The sequence below is a fragment of the Mus caroli genome, unplaced genomic scaffold (genome assembly GCF_978045245.1).
Source record: "Mus caroli unplaced genomic scaffold, Mus_caroli_1 scaffold_12, whole genome shotgun sequence".
NCBI classification, from domain to species: Eukaryota; Metazoa; Chordata; class Mammalia; order Rodentia; family Muridae; genus Mus; species Mus caroli.
In genome coordinates this window covers 2,955,447-2,978,251 of record NW_028227267.1, presented here as the reverse complement: position 1 = coordinate 2,978,251, position 22,805 = coordinate 2,955,447, and the positions used below count along the sequence as shown (strand labels likewise).

Below are 22,805 nucleotides of genomic sequence, written 5' to 3'. Positions count from 1 at the left end.
GAGAAATGTACCAAAAATCTTTGGTGGTGTTCCAGAGGCTTCTTGACACATCCTCAGACTTGGGCTAATTGGCAGAACCTTGTGATCTCTTTTGGATTTACCTGCCTTTGCTGATTCATAAGTGGTGTTTGTGAGTCTTCCTGTTGCTGATTAGTGAATGGTGTTTGCAAGTGGATCACGCTACCATGGCTGACTCATGTGAACTAAACTGCTGAAGTCCTGACAATGCAGACTGGATTTGTTCCAAAGAAATATTTCTAAAAAGGTCTACATTCTTCTTTTCTCTGTTAACCTTTGTTTTCCACTATCTCTAGTGGTTGGTGGGCTAGAAGGGAGGTTAAAACATTTAAGAAACCTTATAGGTTTTGAGCAATCTAAGCCTATAGAAATCCATCTGGTTTTCAACCCCAGATGACTGTGTTCAATATCTACATGGTAACTATGTGACAAATCAAGACTATCTCTGCTCTCTAGAAGAAATATGAAGCAAAGAAGACACCAATTGAGAAGGCTTTCCAAACAGATGTGTGACTTGGCAGGCATGCATGTCACCAGTGTGTTTCATACAGGGATTATTTGTAATTCACCCCACCACCACCATCCTGATAGACTTAAACAAGTATTATAGTGTACCACAGAGTCACCCACAGATGTGAAGATAGACAACTGGAATTTATTTGTGAGCAGAAAAATATTGATATCAAGCATTTCATGAACACCTTTAATCTCAGTTCCCAGGGATCTAAAGCTATCTTTCAGACTCCTTTGAAACCTGCATGTGTCAAACATGCACTTAACCATACAGACATACACATTCACATAAATAAGCCACAAAATATTTTAGTGGAATTATGGAATTAAAAGAATGGGACCCAGTCCCCTGACACATAAAGTTATGTTTCTTTTAAACCTCCAAAGGTCTCACATTTAACTCAGTTCAATAAAAGTTTGAACTGTGAATCACTCTTTTCTGTCTACATTCCTATTTTAATATTGTATATAAGTGTGGGGAAAAAAAAAAAGAAAAGGAAATACTGAAGAAAAGCAGAGCCTTAATATCAGGTCTTTAGCCTTTTTTTTTAGATGTTAATCACATTATTTCCAGAAATACACAATAGTGCCAAATCTTTTTTTTTTCCATCTTGAGTTGGTTTCCCAATATATTTGCTGTCAGAGTGAAATTTTTGTGCCTCCCACGTGGAGACTAAAATTCCAAACAATGGCTGCTGACAAATTTCTCTTGTTTGTGTACTGAAGTCCACAAAGAAAATGGATTTTCCAACCAGCTAAAATTAAATACAATTGTTGCAGAAATTGAAATGCATCAAGCATCTTTAACAGAAAACAGTAAGCTTTCTTGCCTTGTTATTGCACCAGTAATTATATTGTTCAAAACCAATTATAATATAGCCTTCCTAAAAAGTAATACCCCACAGACTATGCACTGTATCAAAAACATCAGGAAATGTGGATAGACATATATGGGTTGACATCTGAGAAGAGACACCGAGGGAAAGAACACTGAGGATCTGGAAAGGTGATACAGGCCCAAGACAGACAAAGGGGGGCATCTTGGTGTTCTAGTTAGTATTTCTGACAAGCTCCATTCTACCCCAGGAAGACTTGGAGATTTGAAACAGGCAACATGTGCTGTGTCTCATGCCTCCACAGCTCCATACCCATCAGGGTGTCAATATGAACTTACTCTCAGTCACAGCCAGCTTGTAGGTTCCCTATGAAGTTGCTGGCCAACAATGGGTCAGCAGAAACATCTCAAAGGCCTCAGCTCTGCTTCACATACTCTTCTTTCTTCTAGAAAGCTGGAATTGTAATTTGCAATGCAGTAACACAGAACAACACATACAAGGCTACCTCATGTTCAGGATTAGAAATGATGACTACCACAGGCATTGCATGTCACTAATCAATGCTACCAGTCATCCTTTTCAAACTTACATTTCAAAGTCCTTAAGTACAGAGGTAGGAAGCTAGCCTATTACAGTGATTGATTTCCCAACAAAGGAAAATGCCTGGTCTGTTGTCGAGTGTCACTGTCTGCTTGGCATACATGGAAATTATGTTCTTTGTCTTTGGTATTTTGCTTTTGAGTTTTAGAGACTCAATCTCACAGTGTAGTCCAGGTTGGCTCAACCCCCAGTATTCCTCAGTTCTCTCAGAACCAGAGATCACAGATGTTCACTACTGTGTTCAGCTGGGGCCCATGCTCTTCGGAGGTTTCACCTGCTCTAGCCCTATTTTGCATGTTGCTGTATTCTTAATGGCAAATGACATAAAGGACATACCAAGAGAATATAAGGAAGATGCTATCTATGTCTGCAGGACTTCATTGTCCTCTAGCCTACAATCATCATATATCCAAAAGATCCTTGGTATGACCACATGCTTGGTAGGCAAATTTCCTGCCTCTTGACTCTCACAGTATCTTGCTCTGGTCATGGAAAACATACAAAGAAAGGACTATGTTTGTGTGTTGAGTCTATATTTTTGCACTGAAATTGCTGTGAGAAAACAGACCTCTAAGAATTGGGTCAACATCATGTCCTCAGACTGAGGCAGAACAGATGGCCTGTGGGTCTGAGTCTCAAACCATGACTGACTGGCCAGTGTATCTGTGAGTCAGAAACAAATGTCTCTGGTATGTAGCTCCAGTTATATGCTCATTACACAGAAAAGTCAACATGTGTTAAAGTAGAGGTTGAAGGGAAGTAAGGGCACAAACATCAGCAGTCAGGGATGCTCAGTGCTTCTACTGAATCTTGCTTAACACATGAACTGTCTGGAAGAAAGTGCTCTTTTCTCCTCCCAAAATTACAAGCATCTGCCCCAGAATATCTTTAATTATTTATTTATTTATTTATTTATTACAAGCCTTGGTGTTTTGACTGCATGTATGTCTGTGTAAGGGTGATGGGTCCTCTGGGACAGAAGTTACAGACAGCTGTGAGCCACCATGTGGATGCTGGGAATTGAACCCAGGTCCTCCAGAAGAGCAGCCAGGGCTTTTAACTGCTAAGCCATGTCCCCAGCCCCTCGAATTTCTTTTCTCTCAGTTACATTCTGGCTGCAGATGTTACTTATTGGATTGTGGCTGTTGTTGTGGCCACTCAGTAGAAGACTGTTTTGCATTTACTTTTATTAATGTAGCAGGATAAATTAGTGTTTGAAATTCTGTAAGAGTTTCATATTTCCATCTGTTCACTGGAAATTAATATGCAAGAAAAAACTCAAAGTGTTGTTTGTTTGTAGTTTGATGTAGTTTTCTCCAAAGGGTAATGAGAAAAATAATTTAAGAAATATAAAGCAATATCTAAACACTAAAGAATTACTTGTGAGCACTGGGACAAAAACGGTCTTGCATTTACAACTTTGCCTATGAGTAATAGCTGATAATAGCCCTCATTAAACATTCTAATTATCTACTGACTGGTTTCTTTTCAGATTCAAATTATAGCAAGCCTGAGCTAACTGAATGAAGAGCAATCAGTTCAGTTTACTGTTGGGATATGATTGACCAGGATCATCGATGACATAACCACTTCAGAAAGATGAGGTGCTTCCAGTCAGAGAAGAAAGCAGAGGTCAGAGAAGAAAGCAGATGTTTCTCTTCGTCAGAGACACTTCACAGGGAGACCAGGCAGGATGCTCTTGAGTCAAGATTGGAAACTTGACTTAACTGATGTTTTATCTGTACAACTATCACTCCAAAGACATCACTTATGAGCTGACTTACACATTGGAATTAATAACAATACTGGCTACATCTAGAAAAACAGCTATGCCAGGTATAAGTCTGTGTATAAGTATATAAATGTATGTATATGTGTATATGCATGTGCATGTTCATGTGCATGTGTATGTATGTGTGTATGTGTATGTGTGTGTATATGTGTATGTATGTGTATGTGTATCTATATTCTTCACATGATGACTGACTGATGTCTCAAAATGATTCTGATCCTTGGTTTTTTTCAATTACAAAGTAAAGATGATTCTAAACAGAAAAATTTGGAAAAAAATAATCAGACAGGATCATTCATCCAGATAAATCAGATAGATAATCTTGACAATTTGGGCAAAAAAAAATATATTCCATATGAATATATTTTTTCAATGACTCTAAAATGATTTTCTGTTCCCTAAAATAGATACCTGCTAGTTCCCTTTTGTATTTGCCATAGAGACAGCAGAGCACCCTCCTTCATTAACCCTGAAGGCAATGGGCAATGGGCAAAGAGACACCTTGTTGCTGGTGGTTTTCTTATATCAATCAGGGGCAGGGCAGATGGCAGTCCTTTGTTGGTACTAGTTTGATGCCTGGCTTGATGGCCAATGTAGTATTATGCCTAGAACTCATAAAACAAACATATCAATCAAATCAAATCAAATCCAGGCAGTACATCACAGGAGGAAGAAAACAGACAGAGACCTGTGAATACCATTCCACCTACAGGCCTGACCTCCAGCTATGATACAGGTGGGCCATAGACACCCACTTGCTGCCATGATGTATAGCAAGGATGGAGGATGTCACTCATGGCCCCTCAGCCATGTGGCTAGCCTGCAGTGGAAGCCACCACAGAGTGAAAGTATGTGCTGGTCATATGACAGAGAAAATGTGGAGCAGCTTGAGCATTGTGAAGAGGTGGAACTGGATACTCAGTGTGGAGAGGAGTAGCCTGTTATTAGCCCTGCCACCTGAGGTCTTGGTGATGTCCCAGCCCAAGCTGCCACTGAGCGCTATTTCTGAGTCTGTGACTATTCAGCAACAAGGGTCAGTATTGATGTCTGTGTCTCAAATTACCACTGGAGAACATGGGGATATCCCTGGTCAGGACATCTCCATTTTTCCAAGGGCTGTACATAGCTGGTCCTGCCCTTCATTGGATGTGGTAATCAGGAGAGCTGGCCCCATCTCTTACTTGCAGCAGCACTCAGAAGAACAGGCTCTGCACCTAAAAAAGGGCAGCACGGTGGAGCTGGTTCTAGAAGCAGGATATGGGTGTGCCAGCCCTGACAGCACGAGTGTGGGAGAGCTGACACTGCCACTTATCTGCCATGGAGTGGAAGAAATGCAGAGATAATGCCTCCCCTGCCCCTTGCCACCCCTGGCAGTCAGGAAAGCTACCCATGGGGTCATGAGCTTGGGAGATCTAGAGCTTAACCTGGTGGTGCTGATAAAGGACAGCCTAAGTCCAACCAGCTCAGCTACTACCCAGGCCCACTTCCAGGGCTCTGAATTGGCCCAACCCAAAATCAAACACAATTATCTGCAAACAGTTGTGTTGTGTGAAAGGATCAGTCCTGTTGTTCTAAAACTACAGGATCTCCATGACACAGTGCAATAACTGAATAAACAGGAGGAGCTCCAATGAGGATCCAATGTTGATGGTGTCACAGAAGCCAGAGAGTTTCAACCAGACCAATGATTCATTGCAATGAGTATTCACAAGTGAAGATGTGTGGACAGATGGATATACTGTAGGATACATGGATACACTGTGACACACTACAGCTTACATGATAAGATGTTTTTTATGCTTTGGTTTTGTTGATGTTTGTGTATTTGTGCTATTTTCTGGTGGAGGTTGCAAAAGCAAAGGATGAATACGAGGGGACAGTTTGATGAGGAGGACTGGGATGCATGATGTGAATCTCACAAAGAATCAATGAAGTTTATAAAAAAAAGATTCTATCTAGTGATCAGAGAAATGACTGTGACAAGCAGCACTGAGACAGAGGTGTGTGTTGTTAAACAGCTCTGGTCAAGGTGTGGACATTATCTCAGTTCCTGTTCTGCAAGGTGTTCCATAGAAGCCTTTAGGGGTCACTCAGGATGCTGCTTCTGTTTCTGGGTGCAGCCTCGCTGACCTGTGTCACTGCCCTCAACTGGTAATCTCGCTATGAGGCTCTGGTCCTCTTGGAGTTCAAGGTTCAGGACCATGACCAACCTCTGTGCTGCCAGCCTTGAAGCGGGATGAAATAGGTAAGGCAGACACTTCTTGAGTGACTAACATGCCTGAGAGAGGCTTTCAGACTTCCTGCCTTTAGTCACCTCATTAGTCCAGGTGAGACTGTTTTATAGCAAAGCAGCATTCGTGTGCTATTAGCTATTGTGTAAGAATTGAACTTACTACCTTAAATGAGTCTACTTGTCATCTAGAGTGAGAATTGACAACATATTCTACAAAAGGCAGATAGTAGGGAGGAAAGATGGCTCAGCAGTGAGAAGGCTTGAATCTCTTACAAATGACCAGAGCTCTGTTCCCAGCACTCATGGCAGGAGCTCCCAAACACCTGTAACTCCAGCTCTGGGGATCTGATGCCCTCTGTTGGCCTCCTGGTCACCAACTAGAACATGTATAGAAAATGTTGGGCTTGGTAACCAAGCTTCTGTGACAAATACCCTGGCTCAAGAGAGATACTCACAGTACATACATAAATGGATGGTGCTGCTCTTGTCATCAATAAAGAACTTCTCTGCTGCTTTCTGCACCTGTTTCATAAAGGAATGCAAATCAAGCTGATATGAGGCAGATTGACAAGATAAATGACACAGTTTTATCATCTATGTTTAGATTAGTTACAGAAAATGTGACTGGGGGTGCTCTTCAGAATCTCCCATTGAAATGTCATCTCAGAGTGGGGAAGACAAGGGTACTTATGGGAGAAAAATTCCTAGGAGGGCGATGGAGAGGGGGAGGGGGAGGAGGAGGAAGAAGAAGAGGAGGAGGAGGAGGAAAGAAGAAAAAAAGGAAGGAAGGAAGGAAGGAAGGAAGGAAGGAAGGAAGAAAGAAAGAAAGAAAGAAAGAAAGAAAGAAAGAAAGAAAGAAAGAAAGAAAGAAAGAAAGAAAGAAAGAAAGAAAGAATGAATCTGGAGAGACAGAGTAGAACTTTGTGGTACTATTTCTTTTTATGTATTATCCCAACCTATCTTCCAGGAATCCATCCTTAATAATACAAGAATTCAAGGGAAGATTTATACAAAATGAGCTCCTCCAAGAGACTCAGTGTTATGGTTTAAAAGTGAAAGAATTCAAAAATAACAGAAGAGAATTTATTACAGGGACATTCTTGTATTAACTGCTTTTGCCATTTCTGTGATAATGTTACTACACAATGCCAGAGGGGGCATGGTGGCAAGTGTAGCTGCTAACTATGGGATAATGCTCACTCACGTCTGAGTAGATCACAAAGGAAGAAGGTTAGGACTGGAAGTGAGCCTGGGCTGTAATCCTCAAGGTTTCTTGCCTTCTTAGTCAGCCACTTTCTCTAGCAAAGTTCTGCCTCTAAAGGTTCCACAGAGCCCCACACTTTTCCAGAGCCTGTCTCACTATTGTGTGAGGGTTTGCAGGATACTGATGTTTGAAGAATTCTCTCTGTTCCCTCCCAGTGCTGTTCTACTTATTATACAGCACCAGCACTGGCTTGTCTGGGGGATTCCTTCCAGGATCTCTGGATTATGCTGTTTTACATTTCTCTCTCTTAATGGCAATGTAAGAACAGCACTTAGTTATTAAAATATTCTAATTGCTTTTTTGAATGCATTTTCAATCAAATACCTCTCTCTTGCTTTAGACCAAAGGACAATTTCCAAAATAACCTTTGTAAGGAGAAAGAAGGAGATGCAGGGCAATGGGCTGTGCAAACCATGAGCATGCAAACCCTGCTCATCTCAAGCGTGCACACAAACCAGGCCTGTGTGCAAAGGGTCCCATATCAGTGACTTTAACATAATCTGTGAATAAACATTTAAAAACAAAATATCAGGTAGAAAGAATCACCCGCAGCCCGGCTGGAGAGGGAGCCTCCCACCTTTCGTCTTTTCAGGAAGAATTCTCCAAGTTGCTTTGTTATTGTTTCAATGCTTCATGCTGATTTTTTCAGGACAATTTTCTTGAAGACTAGATCAGGCACTTTATACTGTAGCAAACCATTCTCACGTACAAATCCCCAGTGAATCCCAACAATAACAGAATAAAGATGCCTGATGATAATGATGATGATATTTATATAGATATTAACACTATAAAAACATTTTGTGAACCTAACAACTAATTTCCCAAATATAGAAATGTCCCTGAGAAGAACTACCTATGCTCCATTAGCCAGCCTTACTAGAGCTTAGAGACCACTGTTAGATACATTATCATTTACTATTATTTTATTATAGCTGTTTTGGGAGGGTACCACTCTGTAGCCCAGTATGGCCAGGAATGCTCTCATAACTCGTGATACTTCAGATTCACAACATTCTCCCCTCCTCAGCCTCTCCAGTGCTGAAATTACAGGCAGGTACCACTTTGCCTAGCTTGTTGTACAGGTACTATTAAATTCACTTTAGGGCCTAGACTAGGAACTTAGATCCAGATCTACTGAGCCTTCCTCTCATCTCAGGATGCCACTTTGAACAGCAAATAGCCTTTGTGGTCAGCCACTCCCCACAAGTCTATCGTTAACAGGGGATGGCCACAGCAGAACCAAACAGCACAGACATAAAGGCAATTTTCATTGGCCATTTATTCAATGAAAATCTGACACAATGGTTTCAGCAATGTGTTAGCTTAGATCAGTAATTAGAAATCTCCAATTTTTTCCTCTATCTGAGTCTGTTTCTAGCCAAACTTTCTTCTCTTGCTTTCAACCAAAAGACATTTAAAATATATTGAGAGAAAAAATAGAACGGCTATACAAAGCATGAATATTTCAGTCCCACTTGTGATCCCCATCCATTCGGTTGTGCATGGTGAGGAGGGGTGGGGTGTAGAGGTGATACAGCTTCCGCACTGTGCTAAGTTCTCTTTTAAAGCTTATTTTATATATATGCAAATATACATAAATTAATGTATAAAAACCTATATTTTTATCTGTAAACAATGGGTTTTTTCTTTAAGGTTTTATGGTATTTTTTAAATTATAATTAAAAACATGTATTATTAAATCCAGAGACTATCAAATACCTCTATCTATGTATCTCTTTAATTTGAGGGCTGGGATTTGGCTAACATGGTTTACAAATTCTAATATAACCATCAGTATCTGCAAAAACAAAATAGCCATACTTTGATTTTTATTAAGTGAATACATGTGATACACAATGTATTTCTTCAGTTATTTCATTCAATTCAAAACAGGGTCTAGGAAAGCTCTGCTCCTCTCTGTGAGTGTAAGGCCACTCTTAGTGGGGAGGCTCAAGTTTGCTCTTCAAGAGGGTCTTATGTTTCTGATGTCAAGAGTTTGCTCTTTGATGCCCATAAGGTCCCTTTGAGCTCCTGTCCTGTTACCAACCCATTGAACTTTCAGATTCCTAAACTGGACTCTAAAGTGCATGTCTGTAAGCCTGGATCTTGGAAATTAAGACCAGCCTGGGCCACATGGCATGGACCCTGTCTCAAAATACCAAAATGTAAAGGGCCTTTGGATGCTTTATCCATAAAATGGAGACAACAATGTTAATGAAGCATGTAACTACTGTGTGTTCTTGATCAGACCTTCAGCATTTGGGGGAGCAGGCACAAGAAGCACAGCTCCCCACTGTCCCTCAGCAAGTAAGCAGATACTCCCACCTCAGATAAGGTAAACAAGATAATCCCCAGAAACATCTTCACAGGCCAACCTAACCCAAGTATTTCTTCATTGAGATGCCTTTCCCAGGTGATTCTAAAGTCCATACAGCTGATAACACCAACCATCACCAAATTCTGGGCCAGATACTGTTATATGCCATAGAAATAACTTCAGGCATGCTGGTTAGTTTTTGTCACTTTGACACAAGGAGGATTTTCTGGAAAAAGGTAACAACAATTGAGAAAATGCCACCAAGAGATTAGCCAATAGTCAAGTCTGGGGAGCTATTTTTTGAGTAATGATTAATGTGGGAAGGAGGAGTCATCCCACTGTGGGTACTGCCACTCCTGGGTGGTTGAGGCCTGTATCGTATAAGAAAGCAATCTAAACAAGCCATGGGGAATGATCTAGTAACTGGCACTCCTTCATGGCCTCTGCTTCAGTCCCTGCCTTGAGTTCCTACACTGACTTCATGATGAACTGTAAGGTATAAGCTAAAATAAATCATTTCCTCTGAAAGTTGCTTCTTGTGGTGTTTAACACCACAAGAAGCAACAGAAAACAAACTAAGATAGCAGGGATGGGAACACAGAAGAAAACAACAAAACAAATGAAACACGAAACAGGGAATTTGGATCAGAAGGAAATTGTTGAATCCTGATTTTACTTCCTAAATAGTTCTTGCTGGAAGTCACATTGAAAAGAATGGGAGCTACCTTGCAGTGATGCTGAGAATGAACTGGAAGTGGCCAGGGGGTGGTGGTGGTGGGGGAGATATCACAAGCAGGCAAGGCTGCACTGGTGACTCTCTGTGTATTGGTTACTTTTGTTGTTCTGATAATAACACCATGACAGAAAGAAAGAAAGAAAGAAAGAAAGAAAGAAAGAAAGAAAGAAAGAAAGAAAGAAAGAAAGAAAGAAAGAAAGAAAGAAAGAAAGAAAGAAAGAAAGAGGGAGGGAGGGAGGGAGGGAGGGAGGGAGAGAGAGAGGGGAAAGAGAGGAAGGAAGGAAAGAAGGAAGGAAGGAAGAGAAAAAAGGAAGGAAGAGTTTGCTTTGGCTTATGGTTCCAAATGGGATGACTAAATTGACAGAGAATTGTGGCACCAGGTGGATGTATGAGGACTTAACATGAATAGGCAATCAGGGAAGAGGTCATAGGGAAAGAGATAAAATTCCCACATAAGCAGCTGAACAATCAAGAGAAGTAATATCAGGACTCTGAAGCTGGGATGTTTCCTCCCAGGGTTTAATCTCCCTGGACCAAGGGCCATCTAGGTTGAGAAGTAATGAAAGAGGAGGAAGAAGTTAAGAAAAAGTGGGGATTTAAAAAGGTGGGGGGGGGGGAGAACCAAGATCTAGTAAAAGACCAGCCCGGAGTCCACTTGATGGTCCTCTGGCTCTGAGACACTATCTTTCCTAATGGTGCTTTCTGCCTGTTTTCATCTCTTCTGTGTCTTTACTTACTTCATTCCCGGGCATTTGGTTCCTTATTGGACTCTGAGAAGAACAGGGACTCCTGGGCAACTAACCCTCGACTTACTCCCTTCCTTCCTTCTTCTTCCCTCAAAACAGCTGGTGCAGAAGGTTGTGAAATTCAATCCCTCATAGAAAACGAGAGAGTAGAGTGGAAATGGGGCAAGCTATAAACTCTCAAAGCCCACTCCCAGTGGCATGCTACCTCCAGCAAGGCTATCCCTCCTAAAGGTTTCATAGCTCAACAGCACCACCAGCTGGAGACCAGGTGTCCAAATACATGGGCCTATGAGGTACATTTCTCATTTAACCACCGCCCTTTGGTAGCAGTAGCCCCAAAGTGAAAAAAAGAAAAAAAAATGTATATATATAAGGCCTGGCTTTTGGTTAGTAGTCTAGGAAGCATGGACTGGAACAAGAGAGGAATATTTCAATTAGGGTAAGAGTGAAGCCTTCTGGGCCACATGTATACTCACTCCCCAGAAGCACCTGCATAGCACAGATGCAAATGGCTGCCAATTTACATTAACAAGTCTTAGTCACTAGCTATTCCAAAGCACACACAAGATGCATCTGGCTAACAAAAGTGGCAGAAATGGACCTAACAATATCCAAGGGGCCTACTTGCATAGCTTATGGAATTCCCTCAAGTCTGCATTCTAGTGTCTTATGACACATACACAAGGCAGAACCTCAGAACTGTCACACAGGTTCAGTATCTGTGACCAACAGACACTTAAAAAGAACTGAATAGGCAGGGTCTCAAACTGAAGTGTTTGTAACCACATGCTCAAATTACAGGCAGACAACGGTTGCCTGGTGTGTACATGGATACTGGGAATCTAAACTCTGGCCCCCACACTTATGTGTGAAACAGATGACTAACACCTATGGCTCACATTGTTCAGGAATGAAATCTTGGGTTTCGCCACCTGGGAGACTACCAAGACCTACCAAGATGATGGCTGAGGGTGACTGACATTACCATCTAGGGGTTTTGATTGGTTTCATTTTCTCTGCCAGTTAAAGAATCAAAAGGAAAACTTCTGTGCATGATGTATAGCAGAAGGGAGAATCTCAAACACAGCTGACAGAATCAGCTGATGAAGACTTTTTTTGTTGTTTATCTTACAACATTTTTATTTTCATTTATATTACTGTACCAAAAATAAAAATTTCATTCAACAACCATGAATTACACATTAAAAACAATTTCTTTCTTTTAAAGTACATTTTTGAGTTCATACAATATTAGTTACATTCAAAATAGTGAATTTTAAAACTAATAATTTTTCTTTCCCAGATTGGTTTCCCCTTAACTGACCACAGCTTAAAAAGAATCACACTGTCTAGATTTCATTCCCATTCTGATATATTCTACTTAGTGCTTTTCAATCATTTTACAGGCAACAGTTTTGAAAAGAGATATAATTGTTGACAATGTTTAAATGACATTTACCATAGGGAGAGGATCACCATTGTATGTGTTGTTTGGATTATTAGCTAGTACTCTTCCCAAGGATGCATGTACAGTATACAGAATAATCCTCTAATTGTTTTTGCCTTTGTTTTTAGCTCTTTTTTTTAATTAGGTATTTTCTTCATTTACATTTCAAATGCTATCCCAAAAGTCCCCCATACCCTACCCCCCCCCACTCCCCTATCCACCCACTCCCACTTCTTGGCCCTGGTGTTCCCCTGTACTGAGGCATATAAAGTTTGCAAGACCAAGGCCTCTCTTCCCAATGATGGCCGACTAGGCCATCTTCTGCTACTTATGCAGCTAGAGACATGAGCACTGACAGGGTAGTTCATAACCATCCATAACACCAATTCCAGGAGATCCAAAACCCTGTTCTGACCTCAGGAAAAACACTCATACACATTTTATTTTTTTAAATTAAAACAAGAACAAAAAGTTTTAAGTAAAATGTGAGACTGCTCCTCATTCTGCAGAAAGGCACATAGGCATATAGCCATTTATCTCCTTTTTTACTATCTCCCTCTCTCTTGCACTGTGTGTGTGTGTGTGTGTCTGTGTGTGTGCCACTATGAAAGCAGAGGCCAAAAGGCAGTTTGTCATGGAATTGGAATAAAAAGCATTAAACAGTACAAGGACAGAAAGCCATTAAAGGTATTACTGAGCCTAGGAAATGTAGGCACCTGACTGAAGCTCCATATCACTGTGGACCTGCAAATACATGAAAACACTTACTCAGAAGAGATAAAAGCCCTGCCTACCAAATGCTTTCCTGGATGGCTGTCACCTCTGAAGAACTTGCTACCCTAGTAGTAGGAAGCTTGGAGAACATTGTCACAGTCACAAAGTTAGAAGTTAGAGAGGAGCTGGCCTAATTTAACAAGAGTTTTTTCCAAAGATCTTTATGTCCATTCACCACAGCACAAACATATCCAGAATTTTAAAAGCCAAACCAGCCAGGCTATGCTGGTGTACACCTTTAATTGCAACACTTAGGAGGCAAAGGCAGGCAGATCCCTATAGAGATCAAGGTCAGCCAGGATCTATAGAGTGAGTTCCAATACAGCTAGGGTTACTTAAGTAACTATGTCTCAAAGAAGGGGAAAAAAAGATGACGAAGAAAGGAAGGAAGGAAGGAAGGAAGGAAGGTCAGTCAAGAACAGGCAAGAAAAAAGAAATCCTGTTTTATGTCCTCCGTCAGAGAAATGAAATCTTGGGAGCTTGGGGAAATTCCACCAAGGACACTCCATGGGTCAGGGGTGAATAGGTCATCACTGGCTGATAGCTGTCCTAAAGGGATGCTGACTGCTGATACAAATGGTAGGACTTGTATTGAAGTCCTGTTTATATGCTGTACAACAGTGGTGACCCTAGAGTTAGTTACACCATGGAACAGCACAGCCTTGCTCAGAGAAGCTGCTCTCTAAATAAATATCTGAAAAGGACCATGATGGATGAAATAGTGCATGAGAAAAACATAAATCAATGGTTCTGTGTGCAGATTATTCTGCCCTCCATAGACATTTCTGGTTGTCAATAGTTGCCACTGAAATCTCAAAGGAGACACCAAGATGCTATAAAATAACAAGTACTGGGCACCCTGTTCCCTACCAAAGAACTATACAAATACCAATTGTGCTAAAGTCATCTGGGTATTGATATAAGACATATCTAAGTATATAATATTTATAAATGTATGACCATTAAAAGCCAGTGTTTACATACCAGCAATACAAAGAGTCGCATTAGTACCACCAAATCCAAAGGAATTGGTGAGTCCAATACACCGACCCTCACTTTTCCATTCCTGTGACTCCAGTGGAACATAATTGAGATCAAATTCTGGCTCTGTACAATCCAGGTTTAAAGTTGGTGGTAGTTTCTGGTGGTAACAAGCCAGTGCAGTAAAAGTTGCCTCAACTGCTCCTGCAGCACCCAGAAGATGCCCAGTGGCTCCCTTTGTGGAGGATATGGCAAGGGCACAAGCATGGTCCCTAAAAAGCCTCTTGATGGCTCTGTTCTCAGCAGCATCACCCAGTGGTGTGGAAGTGGCATGTGCGTTGACATAGGATATCTGCTCAGGTGATACGCCTGCATCTTTTACAGCAGCAGCCATGCATCTGGTAAGAGAAGAAAATTATCAAATAAAGTTTAATAACAGGAGATTTTTCATCTGAGTAGCTTGTATAAGATCAGTGTCACAGCAAAGACCCTATGATTCACAAAGCTAAAAGTAGCTAGTTTTTGTCCCTTTATAGGAAAGCCTGCTAAACTTCTGGCTGATTTAATTGGATAAACATAATACAGTTTAAGCTTAGATGGCATCACATAATCAAGGACTTTTTTTCAAAGTGTGGTCTTTAGACTGGAGCTAGTTAGAAATGTAGAGTCTTAAGCATCAATCTAGATCAGCAGTCAGAACTGGCATGTTAACAAGACTCTTGAGTGATTCAGGGCCAAGAAATGCTGCTTTGAAAAGAACAGAATACACCTAGACACATCTAGCAGGTCTTTCTCTATTCTCCAGGTCTGATAAGTGTTCAGAGGGAGGCTGAGGAAGGGAGCACACTCATGATTTCCAAACAGAAGGTGGGGTATAAGAAGCTAGCAAAGACACTCTATTGGCTTTAACTAAAGTCCATTCAATTTTTGTTTAAATATTTTCAAATGTTTTCATTCATTTCAAGCAAAGACTTTTTTAAAAGCCTTTCATCTAAGAGACACCAAGACCAGGTAATTTTTTTTTTAATTTGAAGTTCCAATAGTGCCTTAATATAGTATCTTAAGAGGAAAATATATTTTGAAAAGAACAACCATTCTTTACCTTAAAGCACCTTCTCCTTCGGGATCGGGGGCAGTTATGTGACCGGCATCACCTGAGAGTCCATAACCCAAAACTTCTGCGTAGATCCGAGCTCCTCTCTGAACAGCATGCTCATGTTCTTCCAGCACCAGCACGGCAGCTCCCTCACCCATGACAAAACCATCTCTCTCTGGATGAAATGGCCGGCAGGCTAGCTTAGGATCTGGGTTTGTGCTCAGAGCCCGGGCTCTGGAAAACCCAGCGAGAGATAATGGACTAATGCAAGAGTCTGTGCCCCCAGCCACCATCACATCTGCGTCACCATGGGCTATAAATCTAAAGGAGTCTCCCACAGCATGTGCACCTGTGGTGCAGGCTGTGGACACTGAGTGATTGGGGCCCTTGAGTTTGTAGCGAATGCTAACCTGGCCTGCAGCCATATTGATCAGAATCTTAGGGACAAAGAATGGGCTGACTTTATTATAACCTTTGGTCTGAAACTGCAAAGCAGTTTCAGAAATAACTTCAAGAGGAACCATGCCCATGCCAATGGCAACGCCAGTAGCCACCTGATCTGCTTCTCGTTTCGGATGCCAGCCGGAGTCTTTCAGGGCCAACTCTGCTGCCCCAACGGCCATGATGGTGGAAGAAGACATGGACTTGGCATCTGATTTGGACACAAAGTTTTGTTCATTAAACTGACCTTCATGTGGACCTCTTGGTACATAAGCAGCTACACTGCAAGGGATGTTCTTGTACTCATCACCAACCACAGAAACAATTCCACTTTCTCCTCGGAGAAGCCGATCCCAAACTAGTTGAGTCCCAACGCCAAGTGGTGTCACTAGGCCAATGCCTGTGATGACAACTCGTCTGCGCAACATGGCTGCTGGCACAGTTCCATAAAACCTGTGTTTGCTTATTAACCAAGAATATGACGCTGGATATGGATGGGAGATTGTGGCTTTTAGAAAATGTTGCAAGCACTTTGACAACATGGTTGAAATTCAGAAGATCAGAAACACATTCCTGGAATAGACCACAAAAGACAGCAAGCATCATTTAAACAACAGAAGAATCTTACACACACCCTAGGTGTGAGTGTGGTCACAGAGAAACGCAACCCTCGCTTGGACTTAACTTTTATTTGTAATCTATGAGGTCCTTCAGGCTGTCAACTGATAGCTAGCTCACTGGGTTTTACAACGCCAACCCAACCTACAGGGGGCAACCTTCTTCAGGCTCACGGAAGATTACTGTACAGTGTGGACTGAGTCCACGTGGCATTTCTAAGATCAATGCACAGGAGGCCGCCTCAGGCCCATTCTGCATTGTGCACTTCCGTGTAGGGCAGATAACCTTTAAGGCGGTCCCGCCACAGCCCAGCACCGCCGCGTTAGGAAGGCCGGGTGTTACTTCCCCAGCTCAGCGTTAAGAGCTCTAAGAGCTCTCAGGGATTCACAGCCACGCGACGCCCTCCACCCCTACCCTGAAACCCGGGTGCACACTGCAGCCACTACCTGAAACAAGCCTTTGTGGGCGCTCACCGAGTGCGCATGCGCACTCATCCACAGCGCAGCATTTCCGCCCGGAGAAGGGTGCCGGATGTCAGAGGTCAGACGCTCCGACCAGAGCTTCCTCCGGGTTTAGGGTTGTGAGTGCCCCCGCTCCAGCCCCAGAGCCTGTTTTGATCGCTTGGGAAACCTCACCTAGCCAACAGCGATAATGCCTAGATATCCCTGTGCTGCCAGAGAAGGGAGGCTATCATTTCCCCAGGACATTCCGGGGAGGACCTATAGCTGTAGCCTCCCTGGTATCTCTGTAGAAAATATTCATAGAACACTTCAGAATGTCACCAAGAAACCGAGGTCGTTTGGGGAAACATCTAAATGCCACGCAGACAATAAAATAATACTATGGCTGAATACTTAGAAATGTGCAAAGACGTTGAGAATTTGTTAGGAGACGTTAGTTACAAAACTTTTAAAGGTTTGCAAAGAAATCGGATAATGGAACCAAGCAATTTCAGCACCTAGGAGGCAGAGGATAGGGAGCTCTGTCCTCAGCTGTGGAGAGAGTGCAAAGGGAGCCTGGGCTACCAACCTGAAGACGTTGTCTTTAAAATAAAACAAAACCTAACATCTGTAGTGATCTGCAGTGTTTATGGTGTCCCCTCCACCTCCATTTTTCCTTACCTTTATTTATCTTAGCAAATGATGTAAACAACTACTTCTGTAACAATAAAAATGGCTGACTCATGACAGGAAGTGCACAGAATATTGCCCAATATCTGAAGGGGAAATTTCTGAGCTTACGAAAAGTTTTATTTGCTCAGAGATAAATCTGTAATGGATAAGTAGGATAAGTAGCAACACAGCCAGGGGATGTCTATTAACTGTTCAAGTCTGTCCCACGTGTGAGCTTTGCTTTTTCTTCAGATAAAGGATTGACTATGCTATTTTGTAGTCATGATTATATATTTTCTTGTGGGTGATAACCTCTTCAGGCCATCGTTGCCACATATGCTAGCTTTCCAACTGTAGAAAAGAATCTGAGCTATTTCTCAAGCTATTTCCTCATTACTCCTGGATATGATTTATTGTCTACTCTGTCTAAAATGTTTAAGAAAATTCAACTTGTTCCTGATCCAGTAGCTCACCATTTGCTTAGTATGATCTCCCTGCAGTGAAAATGGTGCTGTTTCCTCCAGTACCTTTTGGCAATTTGTTTTACATACAAATTTCTATCTCAAAAGGCATTGGGGTATATGGACTGTGGAAGGTTAGCTGAACGGGGAACTCTGTCTATGCAGCCATGACATCATCCATGCTGCAGTGAAACTTTCTGGTAGTGCAGATGCCTTGGGCTATCCCACACTCCTGTAAGGAACCCTTCACCCATGCTCTGAAGGTAAGCTGAATAAACTTAGAGGTACTTTAAGTTGGATTTGGGGAATTTTGCTTTGATTTATTGTTGTTGCTTTATAAAGAGGCTGGGTATTTGTTTACATCTTCCCAGGGAAAGAATTCTCAAAACAATGTACACACATAAAAAGTGATATAACAAGACCGTAATGTATATTTATATTTCTCTCTGTGATCGTTTTATTTCCATCTGGAAAGGGTTAAGTTTTTAAAGTCATAATAACAACTATATATGAATTATTACCATATTGTTTGCTAAAATATCATGGTGTATTCATGAATACAAATCTTCAACTTGGTTTTGGTTATCATTGCCTCCTCTTATTATTTCTCTGGTTCAAAGCTTTATTTCCAAATACAGTTCTCAATTAAATACACTTTCTATCCAAACAATTAAACTTCTGTTTGTAATATTATTTTAACACAAAGGAGTCAGTGCTATCTCATTAAGTCATGAAATGCTTCAAAGAAGTGGACCTAGACTTCAATCTGTGTCTGGGTGAATACATGTGTAGTAACTGGGGGGAAGCAAGCATTTCAACAGACAGTAGTACAATACGGACAAAACACCAGGCTCTTGGGACCAGTGCCAAATTTGAGAAACTGGACTTAGTAGATAAAGTTATCATCCACTAAGCTTTATAGCTTGATAAACTGAATTCCATCTCTCTCTCTCTCTCCTCTCTCTCTCTCTCTCTCTCTCTCTCTCTCTCTCTCTCTCTCTCTCTTCCTCTGTGTTTGTGTGTGTGTATTTTGGTTTGGGTTGTTTTTTTTTTTTTTTTTTTTTTTTTTTGTCATTGTTGTTATTGTTGTTGTTCTTTGCTCTGGTTTTTTCTTTTTCCAAGACAGGGTTTTACTGTGTAGCCCTGGCTGTTCTGGAACTCACTCTGTAGACCAGGCTGGCCTCAGTGTCACAGAGATACATCTGCCCCTGCCTCCAAGGGTCGGGATTAAAGGTGTGCATCATCACGGCTCAGCCATTGAGACTTGCAACCATTTCCAGAACTCTTAACAGTGGAAGGAAAAAAAATCAACTCCCAGGAAGTGTCCTTTGATCTCCAAATGCCATGGCAAGGGAATGCACTTGCTACACACACACACACACTTAAAAATAAAAATGAGGTGTGGGAGAAATGGCGTAGAGGCAAAGGGATATTTCCAGAAGGTTGTGGTGACAGCATATCAGCAGACAGCAAGCATGGTGGCTACAGGAAGAAATGGAAAGTTCAAATCCTTTACCATAAGCATGAAGCCAAGAGAGCAAACAAAGTTGTTTTCTCTACTACTTTCGGTGACATACTTCTTCCAGCAAGATGTGCCACCTAAGTGTCCCCAAACTGAACTACTGACTGAAAACCATGAGTCCAAATACTAGAGCCTGTGGGGAATATTTCCATTCAAACCACCACACTCTACTCTCTGGTCTTCATAGATGCCCTGGAGTCTTTCACAGTCTTAATACTGTTTAAAATCCCAAAGTCTCTTCTAAGATGCAAAGCATCACAGAATTCAACCTTCAGTAAAATAAAAAGGCAAATCACATATTTCCAATATATGACACAGATTGCCAAAAGGTCCAAGTGGGGCATAAGAACATAATGGACCAAACTATGACTAGAATCCAGCAGGACAAAACACCAAATCCTGTAGCTTCATGACTTCTGTTAAGGGCTCCACACCTCAGCTTTCCTGCCAGTAGCCTGCATCTCTCTCTTGGGCTGGTCCTTCTCTATTGACCTCCTTGGCAGATTTCTCATAGCATTGATATTGCCAAAATCTTATGGTCTCCACTGGAACCCAAGCTTCCCTTCCACAGCTCTACAAAATGGCCTGTCATGACTCTTATTCTCTCAGTATCTTCATGCAGAGAATTCCTTACCACATGTTGCCTGGCCTCAGAGGCTCTCAGAAGCCACAGAGGTAGGATCTGTGACACTTCATTCTTGCATCCTTCAAGTCTAAACCTGGCACTGTGGCTGCCAGCCAGGGATGGGGTCACTTGAATCACATTAGCAGCAATACTTTTTTATTCAGTAACTTTCTGGGATCAGAAAAGGCTTTAGGCTACTGTACAAGCTGTAAGTTTTGCTGAGTGAGGTCTTGGCTAGAGAGTACCCTTTACCTTTGTTCCAATACAAGGCAAACTTCTCAACTATGTGAAACTTCCTCTCTCTAGCACATGCCTTGGCTGTAATGTTAAGCTCCCTAGATCTCCTTTTCTCTACAAACAGTACAATTTGTCTTGTTTTCTAGCCCAAGTCTTCCCAAAGCCTTCCATAAATATTCCTCTAGCCCTGCAAAATAAAACCACATGGTCAAGTTCATCACAGCAATCTCCCACTCTCTTAGTACTTGTTTCTGTTGGTCAGTAGTTTGCACACTAGTACTCCTTTTCCCTGAACTAGGAGTAAACCAGGAAAATGAGCCCCTGCCAATCCTAGTTGTAGATATGATAGCTGCCCAACATAAGAGGGCAGTTCAGGTCATGCCACTCTTGGTCACTTTGGAAATAGCAGCTGGTACTAGAATTGCAGGAATAACGACTTCCATAACGCAATATGATAAATTTACTTCCAAGCTCAGCACAAGTTTTCAAAAAATGTCTGAAACCATGCTTACCCTAGTTTTCTATTGCTGTGATAAAACACAACAACCAAGGCAACTTATAAAACCATTTACTTTGGCTTATAGGTTCAAAGGTTAGAGTGTGTGATGGCAGAACTGCATGGCAGCAGGCATGACAGCCAGAGAAGGAAATTGAATACTCACATCCTTTACCACAAGCACAAGCGGAGGGAGTGACCTGGACATAGGGCAGGAGCATGTAATCTCAAAACCTAACTGCCTCCCGTGATGCACTTTTCCCAACAAGGCTGCACCAGCTGGCCTGCCTGTATCCTTTATGTACTGGGATTACAAGGATCAGTCAACACTCACAGCAAATAGCTGGGAACACAGCATTTGAAGTTGGGCCACAAACATAATTATTACTTTGTTATGAGCCAGAAAAAAAATGCTAGTAGTTAGCCACTGAAAAATTTAAACAACAGCTAATAACATACTTTGTTGAACATAATATTCTCTTTCTAAGACTTATTCTTTCACAGTCTCAGATATACAATGTTCTTTGGCCACAGTCCATCCATTATCTCTCTTCCATCACCTTTGCCCTCCCCTTTAACCCCCTTTTCCCTCATCTCCCTCCTGCTTTCATGTATTTCGTGGTGGTGGTAGTAGTGGTATATATATATTTGATTCTCCTGCCTCTACCTTCCAAGTTTTGGGATTTGCCAACATGCCTAGCTAAAAACAATATTCTTGAAGTAGGTCTACAAACCTAAATGCTAAAAATGTAGGTATATTTTACAGATGAATATTCAGAAGTTCTAGAAAATTCTCAGAAGAAATTGCCCAGAAACATTAAAAAGCAACAGATAATAAAGTGTCAAATGAGGTCACATAAGTAAATATCTTTAAAACCCAAAGCCAACAAGTACCTACTACGTGCTAGTGGTTCATATATGTAATTCCAGCTATTCAAGGTCAGTGGAGCATGGAAAACTCCAGGTCTGACTACAAATCAAGGTCAAGTGCACTTTTAGTGGCATTTCAACATTAAAAAGTAATAAAAAGCCAGGTAGTGGTGGACAAGTCTTTAATTCCAGTACTCAGGAGGCAGAGATCAGGTGGATCTGAGTTCAAGCTGATCTATAGCTGGAGTTCCAGTTTACCCAGAACTATGCAGAGAAACCCTGTTCTGAAGAAGAAAAAGAAGTAATGAGGACTGAGTATGCAGCTCAGTGCTGGAGCCAGTTCCCAGGGTTGATGTCAGTGACAAGGGCATCAGCTAAGGAGGTTAGTGATTCCCTTTCAAAGATAAATTAAGGATACTGGTAAGCGATATGCCAGTATGAGTCGAAAGATACAATGTGTATATAAACTTTATTTTCTTGTTTGTTCCTCACTTTATTCTATTATTGTATATGGGTTTTATGCGAGTATCCACAGGACACTCCCCAACCCATTAATGGGGTACAATATGCTGCTTTAAAATGCTCTTTACATCAGAATCATACCTTGTGAGCAACAACATAGTTCTTCATCAACAGAATTCGGAAAATACACAAATCAGAAACCCAGAAGAGTTCTGAGCTATGCTTTGTTTTTGAAGCCGGACACTAGTAACCAAAGGGCAGGACTGGCAGTAAATTCCCGTGTGAGCCCAGCCTAGGCCACAGACCATGAGCACTCCCCCTTCCCATAACCTCCCTCACCCCACCCCACCCCCCAAAAAACGACAAAACAAAAACTTGCTCGGTCTTCTGGAGTCTTTTCTTCCACAAAAGACTTTTATCTACCGTAAAAAGAAGGCTGTGCAATTATCTCTGGGACCCTACCCGACACAAGCAGCCGCCACAGCTCGAGATCCCCTCCACTGGCTCGGCCCCTGGACCCCAACGTTCGCAACCGGCCTCTCCGCGGCTCGCCCCGCCCCAGCCCCTCCCGGAACGCCCCGCCCCTCGGCGCCTCGCCCCGCCCT

General features: G+C 41.8%; 1 protein-coding gene across 3 annotated transcripts; it reads right to left on the bottom strand.

Annotated features, from left to right (window-relative positions):
* Positions 1 to 11,872: 11,872 nt before the first annotated feature.
* Oxsm (3-oxoacyl-ACP synthase, mitochondrial) lies at positions 11,873 to 22,755 on the bottom strand. 3 transcript variants are annotated; one of them, XM_029469221.2, is made up of 3 exons: positions 17,537 to 17,934; positions 15,363 to 16,370; positions 11,873 to 14,658 (listed from the first exon to the last, which is right to left on the bottom strand). In XM_029469221.2, the coding sequence occupies exons 2-3, from the start codon at positions 16,337 to 16,339 to the stop codon at positions 14,256 to 14,258; spliced, it is 1,380 nt and encodes a 459-aa protein (XP_029325081.1). In that variant the 5' UTR covers positions 16,340 to 16,370; positions 17,537 to 17,934; the 3' UTR covers positions 11,873 to 14,255. The 3 variants fall into 3 exon arrangements, with proteins under 3 accessions (XP_029325081.1, XP_021037373.1, XP_021037375.1); XM_021181714.3 differs by lacking the exon at positions 17,537 to 17,934 and adding an exon at positions 16,862 to 16,922 and having other exon boundaries at positions 11,874 to 14,658; XM_021181716.3 differs by lacking the exon at positions 17,537 to 17,934 and adding an exon at positions 22,663 to 22,755 and having other exon boundaries at positions 11,875 to 14,658.
* Positions 22,756 to 22,805: the final 50 nt, after the last annotated feature.